This window comes from Anopheles funestus, chromosome 2RL (assembly GCF_943734845.2).
Source record: "Anopheles funestus chromosome 2RL, idAnoFuneDA-416_04, whole genome shotgun sequence".
NCBI lineage: Eukaryota > Metazoa > Arthropoda > Insecta > Diptera > Culicidae > Anopheles > Anopheles funestus.
The window spans coordinates 13207904-13220818 of record NC_064598.1 but is presented as its reverse complement, the minus strand read 5'-3'; the positions used below and the strand labels follow the sequence as shown (position 1 = coordinate 13220818).

The window sequence follows — 12915 nt, the reverse complement described above, 5'->3', positions numbered from 1 at the left end:
CCGGAACGGTTTTGCCTTTTACAACCTGTTCGCGCTGAACGCGTTTATTACGCGGGATGGGTGCTTGCGTGTAAGTGACCCCGGTATAACACTCTGGTCCCCCCGACTCTTTTTTCGTTCTTTTTCTCTTTCTCTTATGGCGTGTTGTTGCGAATGTTACGCGGCACTGATTGGTAAGTTTTGGCAAACGTGGAAGATGGTGATCGCTGGTATTGATTCTGCATAAGCAATTGTATGATTTCGTATCTCATTTTAGCACCTTCCAGTTCGTGTTGCCGCTGCGCTTTGGGTTCGGCTTCAGATTGGTTTTGGATCAGATGGCGATGGGACACATCAATTTAATTTCCACCCCACGTTACGAACACACCCGCGTTATGGTCGGTTGACAATAGCAAGTACACGAAAGTGCGCCACTACACACCTAGTTATGAGTATGAGATAGCATACATAAGTAAATCGTTTCGAAATCGACGAAGAGGTCGCATCTCATGCGTGTGTGTGTATGTGTGTTTTGGGGTGTGTGCACTCTTATCATTAGCGTGTGGTAGCTAATGTTGACCTTATAGTTGGCTTATTTTAGTTTACTGTTCCCTCCCTAATCGCCACTAGCCAGCGCTGTGGAACGAGAAGCAATTTCTAAGAGCAATGTGAAGAGTGGAATTGTTAGCACGATAAGATTTTGTTGAAAATGTGCCTTAAAAGCAACACTTTAAATCTTGGTTCATGAAATACTGTTTGGTAGAATGGGATATATAAGAAAACTTCATGCAGGGAGTGTCCACTTTGCGTCACTGAGCCAAGCAGCATTTCAAGGATGTCATGTAGGCAAAGAAGAAGCTGCGTTTCAGACCTTCATTCATTGCGGATGTCATTTTTTTGGGGGGCGATCGTTCGGAAAAGTCAGATAATGAACCAAGTAAATAACAGGATAACAGCTCTTTTTTCCTTTTTGCTTTAAGTTGATAAACGGAATAGGATCGATCTTTCGCAAATTGGTGAAAAAAATGAAAGTATCTTTATGTAATATACCTTTTTCTTATTGACATATAGATCAGCACACTATCTGGGTGATTCGGATGAGTATTTAAAATGCCAAAAAATATTACGAAGAATATGCGAAAAATCGTCCCACAAAACAGTGTGCGGCTAATCGGTAATGACCTATTTTCTTGTACAGCCTGTTCTAAACATACGCACTGTCTGTGGGGGGTTGGTACAAGTGTTTGTGAATCTCTGTACATTTTGTGGCAAGTGTGCTCGTAATACACTGAACCACACTGAACAAAAAAAACATTAAAATAACTGAAATACATCTTCAATTGACTCGTTGCGCTAAACTGACACGCGACAAACATGCTTCTCGCGCGCACTGCAGATTGGATTTTTGCCTTTGTCACATTATAAATCATGTGTGCTAGTACGGTGGACCAGTTCCCTACCATTACCATAGGCACAGTTACGAACTGATGATGATGGTGAAGTTGGTGAGAGGAACGGCAAAAAAAAACAACAAAAAAGATCACCGCATGTGGTCGACGGGTCCCGTCCTTGTCATATTGATGAACCGGAAACGATACGGCTTACGTTGTACGAGATGGCTCGGAGACGGATGAAGGAAGCATCCGGATGACATTGTGACGTCACGCGGTGTTGTTTTGTTGAATGGACGCCATGATATCACAGTGATCGCTGTCGCGGCGGATGACCATTGCGTGGGCTAATGTTTTCGGATAGTGATTAAAATACCTCTCGCATTTAAACGTGTGAATACTATCGTCATCCGAATGCACCCGACACACAATAATGGTGGTTTGTTTTTGTCTTACTTGAAAAAAAAAACAGTGATCTCGCCAAACAACGCGCAATGTGTACACAAAACTTCCGTCCGATACGGATGTAGATGATTGAACGCATCCTCCGATCGTAGTTTCCATACTTTCCCACCATTTTTGAATGCAAAAATAGTAGCCGTTTAGTGACATTCGGTTTTACTACGAGTATTGGGCTGTGAAAGTGTTGCTTCTCTTGATTGCGTCAATCGTAGTACCTCGGACGCACCTTTGCTCAGTAGCGTCAGATAAAATGCACTTCTAACCGTTCAACAGTTTGTTTTGCTGAAAAATGCTTGCAACAAACAGATGGTGGGGGTTGGTTGTTTAAAAAAAAAGGTAACAGAAACTCGTCCATTTTACCCTTTATTCCTCTAGCCCATCAATCCGACCATCGCGCACGAACGAAGTACGTCAAAGGGAAGCCTTGTTGTGGTTCAGGAAACAGACGCAAGACAACAACCTGCTAATGAATTGTGGAATTGCACAGACACTAGACATTGAGTGTAGGTGATGGTGTGGCCGGGCACGTCGTTTACCACACACCTAGCTACGAAGGGTTAGGAAGTTACATTCGGAGATGTACATTCGTGTGTCGTATTTATCCAGTTGTGTTTGCGCGCACTGCTGCATGTGTCATAATAGGTATTGCTACTGCTTTCATTTTCTCCATGTTCGCGAATTGTTTTTTTCGCCTCCTTCCTGTTTGTGCTGATCGGAACGATTCTTGTGCATGTACAACGAACAAGCAAAACGGGAAATGATCGTCATGATCTTATTATGGGTATTCTATTTCATGGGCACGCATCATACCTCATTCATGACGGATTGACTTTTGCTTCCCTTTTGTATTCTTTGCGAAATTAAGTTGGAATACTGCTCTGTCTTGTGGTTCAATTCTTTATTGTGTAAATTGTGTATTGAATGGTTCTGTTTGTGTGTAATATAACAATACGAGAGATTGGTGAAGAAACAGTTGTGCAAGTATAGAACCAGTCCACCGAACATTCTACTGTTTCACAAGTTCGAAACAGTTGTTGCGGGACGTCTTGCAGACCTGTACTTGAAGTGAATGTGGCACACAATCACTTCATAATTTCGTCACACTAAGATCGGATTGATTTTTATGTATGGTTCTAATCACATGGTGGAATTGACAACTTTTTACCCATTAATGAGATATTACAGTCAGCATTTTCAGGAGGACTTTCTACAACTTAGGGAGTATTTAAAACTATATGCTTAATGTTGGTAAATTATTGGCCATTTCATTCGAAAATGAAAGCTAAACGACGACTAATTGTGCATGTTAATTGGCCAACGAAAGGTTGAAGAAATTTACACCCCAGCAATGGGTGATAACAATTAAAGAAATGCACACGAACCGCAAAGGGCAGCCGAGAGCAGCCACAGTCCGTGTGTGTGCATCGTCATCGTATTATTCGTCCAACGGTCGGCTAGTCAACACACACACGGTGCGCCCTTTCACCATCAGCTGCACCCACCCTTCCCACGTGTTGTCTGTTTCGTGTTGGCCGATATGCAGTTTGCAACCCAAGCCCCCCCCCGCCATCGCTGATCATTGGAGCGTTTTGTGGATGTGGATGTGGCTTTTGTTTTATAGCAACGTGTGCATAAGGGTTCATCACCAAAAAGCCCCAACCCGTCCCACCTGTTGTGCCACCGTACGTTTGGTGCTCCGTAACTTGTTAACTTATATTTTTCCTTCACCGAGCACTAACAACAGGTGAAAGGAACACAAAAACCCTGGTGTGTTCGCATTTAGGGAAGAAGCTTCGTTGTAAAAGCGTTTTCGTTTCCTTTTGCAGCATTTGCTTTCTCCGTGGTTCTTTTTATTTCATTATCTGTGAAGCGAAGACGAGTCTGAGGTGTGATTTTATCTTCCGTTTTTTGGGGTTGCTTTACCCTGCTTCGGTATGGATGGGATGTATAATGAATTTTGTGTGTAAAAAAAAACCAAACTATATCGTATTTCATTAACACGAATCTTTACACGAAATAGAGGAAAAGGTTTGCTAGCGATGAGCAACAATAATAATCAATCGAAAAGAGTTGGAAATTGGAAAATTGGACTCAAGCTGGCTGAAGAAACGATATCGCAACAACAACAAAAAAACCCCCTCAACATCGAATCGTATACGTAATGGGGAAAACTTTTTCTATCCAAAACCTTTTTTTTGTTTCTTCGTCAAGATTAAAAGATTCATTACGCACGCAAGATTGTGAGATTAAACTTACCAATTGCGATTGGAAACGATCGGATAAATCAAATATTCCATTTCGCGGTTGGTTGTTGCTGTTGTTGTTGCTTCAACCTGGTAAGATTACACTATCATTTATCCTGCCAATTCGTGTACAATTAATTACAACAGGTGGTGGTCGGAATAGACGCAAACACACACAAAACTTTGTTTTTTTTTTCTATGCGGAAAAATTCATATTTTTTGTCGTTGTCCTTGTTGTCGTTGTTGTGGAAAAAATCATCGTTCCCTCTTATCAATCCCTCACCCCTTTTGCGGTGGGTAATTCATTTCTTTTTATTGTATTCCAGTACTTTTTGGGGCTCATTTTTCTTTTGCTAATCATTCGGTAGAAGAACACACAAAAAAATGTCACTTTGATAAGCGGAATTGCGTCGAATTGTTTTGTAATTGAATTTTCTTATTTTATTGTGAAACACTTTTTGCACTTAAAATGCAAGTGAACGCTTTGCATTGGAATATATTTGTTGGTTTCCTTGTCATTTTCAACAACAGGTGGCCACAAGCAATGCGTTCCTTTCGGTAACGTCGTTTACATACACCAAGAACGCTCTCGCTCGATGCTGATTTTCATTTGTTTATGAATCATCTGCCGTTAAAAATCGACCCACCACGTGTTGTATCTACGGCACAGTGTTACAATGGTTGGAACAGGCTTGATTCTTTTTTTTTGCACACGACATCGTGTCTCGGGATCGGTCTTTAAGAAGACGATGTGTTTTGTTGGTGCTGGTTTCCATCTACATGCGGTTACGAACCACGGTGCGATCACCATCCGGTCGTTTATCAAGCGGGGTGTGTTTGTGTAACAGTTGCTTTAGACGTAACAAAAGTTTGGAATTTGCTTTTCAAGGTCGTCCGATGAGATTGTGCAGATGTGTACCGATATACATTCTCTGAGTGTTTGCCTGTGAGATGCATTTTTCTAGCGAAGCGTGAAATTCATTCACGTTGGCGTTTAGAATGATCTTTTTAAATATTTACCCCCGCGTACTGTTCGATAGCAAAATATTCACTCAAAGTTTCTGCTTATCTCTCACAGATTACATCAGGAGATAGAACAATTTTACGCGCATATGATCGCAACGCCTACCGAGCACGCCCTCCGAGTGAAAGTGGTTAGCCGGATAGAACAGATCGTGCTGAATCTCTGGCCTTCGGCAAGGGTGGAAATGTTCGGTTCATTCCGAACAGGGCTCTACCTACCCACTAGCGATATCGGTAAGTAGTCACGGTACCAGCCATTACCCGAAAAGCACAACAACGATACACTGTTTGGTATTATCTACATTACAGATTTGGTTGTAATTGGACAATGGACTATGTTGCCACTTCGAACGCTGGAGATTGAATTGATCAATCAGGGCATCGCCGAACCGAACTCGGTCCGGGTGCTCGATAAGGCATCCGTTCCGATCGTGAAGCTAACCGATCGACAGACGCAAGTAAAGGTGGACATTTCCTTCAATATGGAATCGGGCGTACAGTCGGCGAAGCTGATCAAGGGCTTCAAGCGCGACTATCCGGTGCTGGAGAAGCTGGTGCTAGTGCTGAAACAGTTTCTGCTGCAGCGCGATCTGAACGAGGTGTTCACCGGTGGCATTTCCTCCTACTCGCTGATACTGATGTGCATTAGCTTCCTGCAGCAGCATCACCAAAAGCCAAGCACCAGCTCCAATCTGGGCGTACTGTTGATAGAGTTCTTCGAGCTTTACGGTCGCAAGTTTAACTACATGAAGATCGGTGAGTGGTGGTTTAGTAGCATTGTGTGGGTTTTATCCTTACTTACCAACTGTTTTTCTTTATATTGTAGGTATTAGCGTGAAATCGGGACGATACATACCTAAGGAAGAGTTGCAGCGTGAAATGATAGATGGTCATCGACCGAGCTTGCTGTGCATAGAGGATCCACTTACCCCCGGCAATGATATTGGCCGTTCTTCCTATGGTAAGAAATAGAAGCATCTGTCGAACCCAATGTGCCATACTAACCCACATTTATCTAACCTTTTTTTACAGGCGCGTTACATGTGAAGCAAGCGTTTGAGTATGCCTACATTGTGCTCGTCCAAGCCGTGTTACCCTTGGATAAGAATCTAAACGACTGTAATCGGCAAAGCATATTGGGCCGAATAATACGCGTGACGGACGAAGTGATTGAGTATCGCAAGTGGATAAAGGATACATTCGAGGAAAAACTAACTCGGCAATCCAGTTTACAGCCGATCACAACTACGACGGTCCTTTTAAGCGATCATTACATACCGCTCCAGCAGCAGCAGCAACCGCGCCATTTATCTCAGCAGTCGCTTATTCATCACATTCACCAGCAGTATCCGCGCCATGTCATCCGAAGGCGACCGAGCTCGTCGAGTGTGGAACTGTCGGAGGAAAGCATGGATAGCGATGGGGGAGGCGCTAGTGGGGACTTTCACTGCAACACGTCGACGACCGCCCGTGATATCTCGCCGTCATCGTCCGCAGCCGGTCTCACGACCCGTTCACCACCGATTGAGCTGCACGATCTGAACGGTGGTCCGGCACCGATCATGATGCTGGCCGCGACGAACCCCCACCTAGCAGCATCCACGGCCCATCCGCACGATTTGCTAATAGAGGAGAACAATTTGCTAAACATGACGCACCATCAGCACCATCCGCAGCAACAGCAGCAACTGTCGGCGGACCCGAACAATATCGTCGATACGCAGATGATCAACTACAACAACGTAAGTAACAAGCGGCCAGCAACGCGCAATACGATAATAAAGCATTTGCGGAAAGATGCACGATCCCAATGTTGTTTTACCTCTCGGTAGATGAACAATCGTCGCATCGTACCGTCACCAAATCAGCACCACCAGCAACAGCAGCAGCAGCAGCAGCAGATTGTTAGTAGCAACAAGAACCTGTACAGTCGCAACAGCTCCGAGCGCATCCCGTCGAGTGGTGCGACCGGCAACAGTATGGTAAATGGTGGCGGCAATACCAACAGCAGTGTGTATAATATGCAGCCCCATCAGCAGCAGCAGCAGCAACAGCAACAACATCATCAGCAAATAGGCCAAACACCGGCGAACAACGGTTTGGTTCGTCACAATAGTAATAAAAATCGACGAACAGCCGCCAGCATGCCCAAAATCCCCACCAACTCGTCCCCGGCATACCCTTCCTCCGATGTGAGCGGTCTTACTAGTGTAAGCAATTGCGGCAATAGCAGTAGTAATAGCAATAACCTAATCGCCGGTATGGTTGTAAATGATGAAAACAATCTTCACTACCGTTCGGCTAGCCCGAAGGCCACCGTTGTTGGTGGGCTCCCACTGCTACCGTCGAATGCGCTCGCGGGCAGCAATGTGGTGATAGTTTCCACCGGTGGAACCAGTTCGCTTGTGTCCAACGCTGCCAAACTGTACGGCACCAGCGGAAGCAATAGTAGTAGCAGTGTGAGCAGTGGTGGCGGCACTATCAATAGCAATGCCAATTCCTCTAGCAATAGCAGCAAAAAGTCCTCCCACAGTGGTACAAATTCCTCGAAGCGCAAAAAGACTGTATCGCCGGGGGAAAAGAAGACTGGTCCGATGGCGGTGACGACGGGACCAACGACTATGAGCTACGGACTGACGATGTCCGGCACGGTTGGAAGTGTGGTCGGCGGTGGTGGTGCTGGGAGAGATGGTGGTAGCACGGCGACGGCCAGCTTGGATAGCCGATGATAGCCATCCGTGGTAGGAGGGTACCTTCAACGGTTCCGCTACTATCACTACTAAATAGTTCGAAGTAGACATCAAACAGTACCGAATGCAGGTTTAAGGAAATGAACTAATTTCATCCCTCCACTATGCATGCACCTTCCATTTTATCGAGTGGAAATTCCGGGGGAGGGAAAAAGAGACAGATCAGTGGAAGGGATATTTAAAGGGCGGGGAGGATGGTCATGCTGTTGCGCTAGGCATGGCAGCATGACGACACCGAATGTGATGCGTGGGTATAGTGGGTTAGTACTAAAGGCTTACAGAAACAAAAAGAAAACCGTAAAGTGGACGAAAATATCGTGTACGACGCGTACCGAACGACGTACGATTTATCTTAAGCAAGAGATTAGAAGCGCAACTCTTTACATTCACTCACTAGCCAAGCTACATTACGCTATGTTTAATCATATATTATTACCGATGCGTTACTATTATTGCTGCCATTATGACTGTAAATATTTCCAACAGCTTTCTAGTTGTTCCGATGCTGTTGGTCTTTCTTTTTTTTATAGTTTCTTTCCTCCCTCATTACACCTGATCAGATGACTGGCAAACTTTCGGTTCTTAATATGCGCCTTGATTATCGATGCGTTCCGTAAAACAATCATATATACAGTAACAGCAGAATGTTATTTTACGCTGCATAATTTAATACTGTACGATCTTCTTTTCGATGGCTTTATCTTGGCTGTATCGAATCTTTTTTTTTTAATTCGTCAACATGATCGTTTAGAATATTCAACTTGTGTGTGTGTGCGTGTGATATGTTGCGTTTGGTTTGGTTTTTTTGTTTTGTTTCAAACGTCTATTCTCTATTTTGCTACATCTGTTGATTTATTTAGTATAGAGCAGAGAGTTGTGCGAAGTTTTAGTTTGGTAATAGCAACCGGTATGTGCCAGCAACTATGCTAGCGAAACCTTGCATCATAACGATGCAAGACTCTGAGCTCCACAAAGGAAAGAATTCAATACGTCACAGTAATGATATTGAATTGGCAAGCATTCAAAATTGCTGTTTGTAGTATAGAGATACACGGCATCACGCTCACACGCTGTGTCCGGTTTAAGATTGCGCTGTGTACTTTTTGGGGAGAAAAAATCATACGGAACACAATTATACTAACTAGGTAATAAGTAGAACGAAATGCTAAAACTGAAGTTAGGGTGTTTTCAGATGCGTAAAAACCCGTGTACGATTGTTGTTGAATGGCAAGGGGAAAGTTTTGCAATTTTAGGTCGGATCTAGACGATAAGCTCTAGCTGTAGTAGCCAGACCCGGTCTCTAAGAGTTTCGTTTTTGTGTGTGCGTGTGTGAGCTACGTTTTCTATACATATGTGTCTGACTTTGTTAACGATTGTTGTGTAGGACGAAGGAGAGGGAAAAACGCGAGAAAACATTAATTAACTTACGTTAACGGCAAACGGATGCTGAGGAAGGTGTAGACGATAAGTTGATAAATTATTTGCACTAATAGTCTGCGAAACGCAACGGCTAGAAAGGGGAACAGTATGTAAAGTTTTTCTCTATTTTTTAATGAGTGTTGTATGTAAATATGATATATTCCACGGCAGTGGTCCGGGTAGGCTTGCTCCATAGCGGTGTAATGATCATCAAACTCATCGAACCTGCTATTAATAACACTACTGCTATTACTACTACTATTACTATTACATGCAAATACTATTGCTTTTATCGCTACTACCGCTAGGACAGCAACTAATGGGAGCCAAAAACCACCCCCTCCCAGTTCTAATAAACCCTACCGATGTACTTTAGCTAGAAGCGGAGCTATTGTCTTAGCGATCGTCTACAATTGTGTTACCATGGTGGAGATCACACTTTGATTCACTTCTCACACCTGCCTTATGGAATGGCTTACAAGACTAATTATTGTTCGGTGGGTTCGGTTCGGTGTGGTATGTTGGTGTATGTCGTTTACCGATTGATGGAACCTTACTATACTGAACATCATCATTATCTTCGCTTTCGCAAGAGCTGTATATGTACATACGACAAAAAATACAACGGATATTGTTTTCCTTAATCGTTGTTTGAGATTGTTTATCTTTAATTGTCTCAGATTTTGCGCTTCCCCCGTCCGACGGTACGTTCTGTGTGGCGTGTGTTATGCAATGGCAGATAAAACGAATGAACCGACAACAAAGGTGATTAAGATAAAAACCACACACACAAATTCCCTTCGCTACATCCAGCTGGATACGATACGATGAAATTCATTCAGAACGATCTAACGATACAAAGCAATAGAAACGAAAATACACTCCATCTGCCTAAAAATAGCGAATCTTAAGTCTTTAGTGAGAGGATAGAGCATAGAATCAAGATTAGTGTTCCGATATCGTACATTTCAAATCAATACGTAAACAAATCACCCACACAAACACACACACAAACACACACTCTATCTATCTCTCTAGTGGGAACGATTCACACAGAGCACGATCGTGTTACGATCAACTGCCATTATTGTTGCGGGTTTTTAACCAAAAGAAAAGGGAGTTGTCTATATCCTGGCAATGCATTTATGATACTTATGTAGCAATCGCCCACGAAAATCAATCATAGAAAAGCGTTTGTAGGGGAGTTCGCATGGAAGGGAACTGAAGCAACAAAAAAAAACAAATCAACAAAATCTTAATCAAAAACTTTAGGGTCCCTTTAACTCCCCCGGCACCCGGATCTGTGCAGGTGCCTCTCGTTCGTCCTTTGTATTGAGAAGGTTGAAGTTTCTTTCAAAATTATGTACACACACACACACCAACCTAGTAGTACTGTTACGGTTTAGTGTAGTAATCAAACATGTCCGAACATGTCGGACATCGGTTACAGTGATGCTACGAAGCATGTAGCCGGTTTTGAATAGAAAAAAAGGTAGTATTTAAGCGTATAAAATCTATTCTCCCATAAAAAAAGAAAAAACACAGACACACGATTTCCTTTCCTTAGCAGCTAAGTGTTAAGACTAAGCTCGCCTTTATTGCCAAACGAAAAATGATGATTCCGTTTTGTTTGTTGTGACATGTTAAACGCTCGATTGTAACTGCGAGTTGTAGATCACCCTAATGCATCATTGAACGCAAGACGCTCCTGGCCAATATGGATAATCAAACAAAACATAGTGAAAAACTATAGCAACTCGATACCCACTAGCAGAGCAACACACCGGCCCCAAAAAACACCTACTTTAAGGACAAAACCTAATCAGCAGCGACGTATAACAGTAACGAATGAAAATAAGGGAAAAAGAAACAAAACAACAGAAACCAGTCATTTTGAGTACAAAGATGCACCTGTATAATTTATATGTAAAGTAAAGTTTAGCGCGTAAGCTGTGTACATACAACCGATCAGAAAGTGACGTAAATAAATAAAAAAAAGCGACGACGATTTAAAAAAAACCCCGTTATGGCACCAAATGCCAAATGGAAAGGAAACGAGTGCGTATTCATGCTATTTAGCTTGTACCTCACACGGGAAAGAATATCTGTTCGGTGTGCGGGGATCATACTTGGCGATCCACTAAGCCGCTTCGCCCGTTTCGAGATAATTTCCGCGAAACTTGCACTTTGGTAATGACGTCAAAGTTGCCCGATCATTCTCGGTCGATCACTTTTCATGGGGGCCTTCTTGTGACTGATTGGTGTACACGCAGCGGTTTTTATCACAAATCGAACCACAGCACACATAGGAATGCGACGGACAAGGTCGACCACATGGCGGGCGTAAGATTAGGCCAGGTTTTCGCTGTAACCAATCTTCGATTAGTGCTCAGTTGTTGAGTGTCGGTCGTTCATGCGTGTCGGGTTGGGTAGTGCGGTGCGGTACATCATATTAATTTAAGACTCACCTCAGTGAGGGTAAATCCGTATACAATCACCCAGAGAGTGTGTGTGAGTGGGATTGTTATTTAATTAGCTTTCGGTATGTAAATATTTAAACCGTCCAAAAGTGTCGTGGCGCAGTGCAGTTCGCATGGTTCGTCGCGCATCCGGTCATCAAAATCGTGTACTTTGACCACCGTTTCGAAGCGCCGATAGGCGTGTGTCCGATTGCTGGCGTTATCTTATCGAGGAAATTTTAAAATTACACTCCCCCTGGGCTATATGCTGCTAATGGGCCATCACGTACCATGTGCGCCCTTTACCCTTTGTCGTACCAAGCAACACATGCAATACTGCAAGATTGCAAGAAAGTAATTTAGGAATCAGTGTATCGTTTTCTTAATTTAATTACATGTCGGAAAATGGTATCGGCTCGTTCAAACGCCTTTTTTATTCGCGCAATTAAAGTAGGTCAACCGTCGCGCAATTGTTGGGAATTCGTGTCCGTTTTCAAATCAACAAACGAACCGGATTCGCTAACGTTTAGACAGTTTTGGAGGCTCGTCCACCGTTTGCGTGTATTGGTTTACGATTCGCTGCAGTACGCATGACGTCTGAACAGGCCCAGTCAACAAAATTGCAATGCAGCTTCTAGTAAGCTGCTTTGCGGATTCTTAACGAGCGCAGTTTTGTAATATTACTATCATACGTTGGAGGCATTTCTGTTACCGTGCTAATAGACCTGGAGCGATATTTCTCAGTGAGATATTTCGCAAAGTAGCTCAATTTAGCAAACAAAGGAAAATCGCTGGGCGAGACATTTCTTTGGCTACTGTGATGATATAATTCTATGTGTTTCTATGGCAACGACGTTTAGATGTTGTTTTTTATATATGAACTTTTCATCGCATTTCATCGCATCGCAACGAGAGATATCTCACTGAGAAATATCGCTCCAGGTCTATTTGCACGGTTACATATTTCGTATAGTTACGTGCATGAACGTAAATGCGATAGCTGTGGTGCGTAAATGTTAAATCATATCTACCTCGTTAACAGCTTAATAGCACGTCACAAATATATTTGTCAGTTGGGTTTGTTTTCTATCCGCAGTGACGTCAGTCGGGTGCTTTATTGTAAAGCGTTGTAACAAAAAACAGCCATTGGTAAATGATGATTTCAATGTCAGCGACATGATTATTTCGA

The 12915-nt window shown here is 43.2% G+C and overlaps 2 protein-coding genes across 7 annotated transcripts in view; both read left to right on the top strand.

The window, feature by feature from the left end:
- Positions 1-11322, top strand: part of LOC125764939 (non-canonical poly(A) RNA polymerase protein Trf4-1) — a 132496-nt gene extending 121174 nt beyond the window's left edge. For all 6 annotated transcript variants that reach the window (XM_049429685.1, XM_049429683.1, XM_049429682.1 and 3 more), the window contains exons 3-7: positions 5154-5332; positions 5408-5854; positions 5925-6059; positions 6131-6840; positions 6931-11322. In XM_049429685.1, coding sequence (XP_049285642.1) covers positions 5154-5332; positions 5408-5854; positions 5925-6059; positions 6131-6840; positions 6931-7827 — 2368 coding nt within the window. In that variant the 3' untranslated portion in view covers positions 7828-11322. The remainder of the gene's footprint in view (positions 1-5153; positions 5333-5407; positions 5855-5924; positions 6060-6130; positions 6841-6930) is intronic.
- Positions 1-12915, top strand: part of LOC125765000 (angiopoietin-2-like) — a 201689-nt gene that overhangs the window by 39065 nt on the left and 149709 nt on the right. The window lies entirely within an intron of this gene.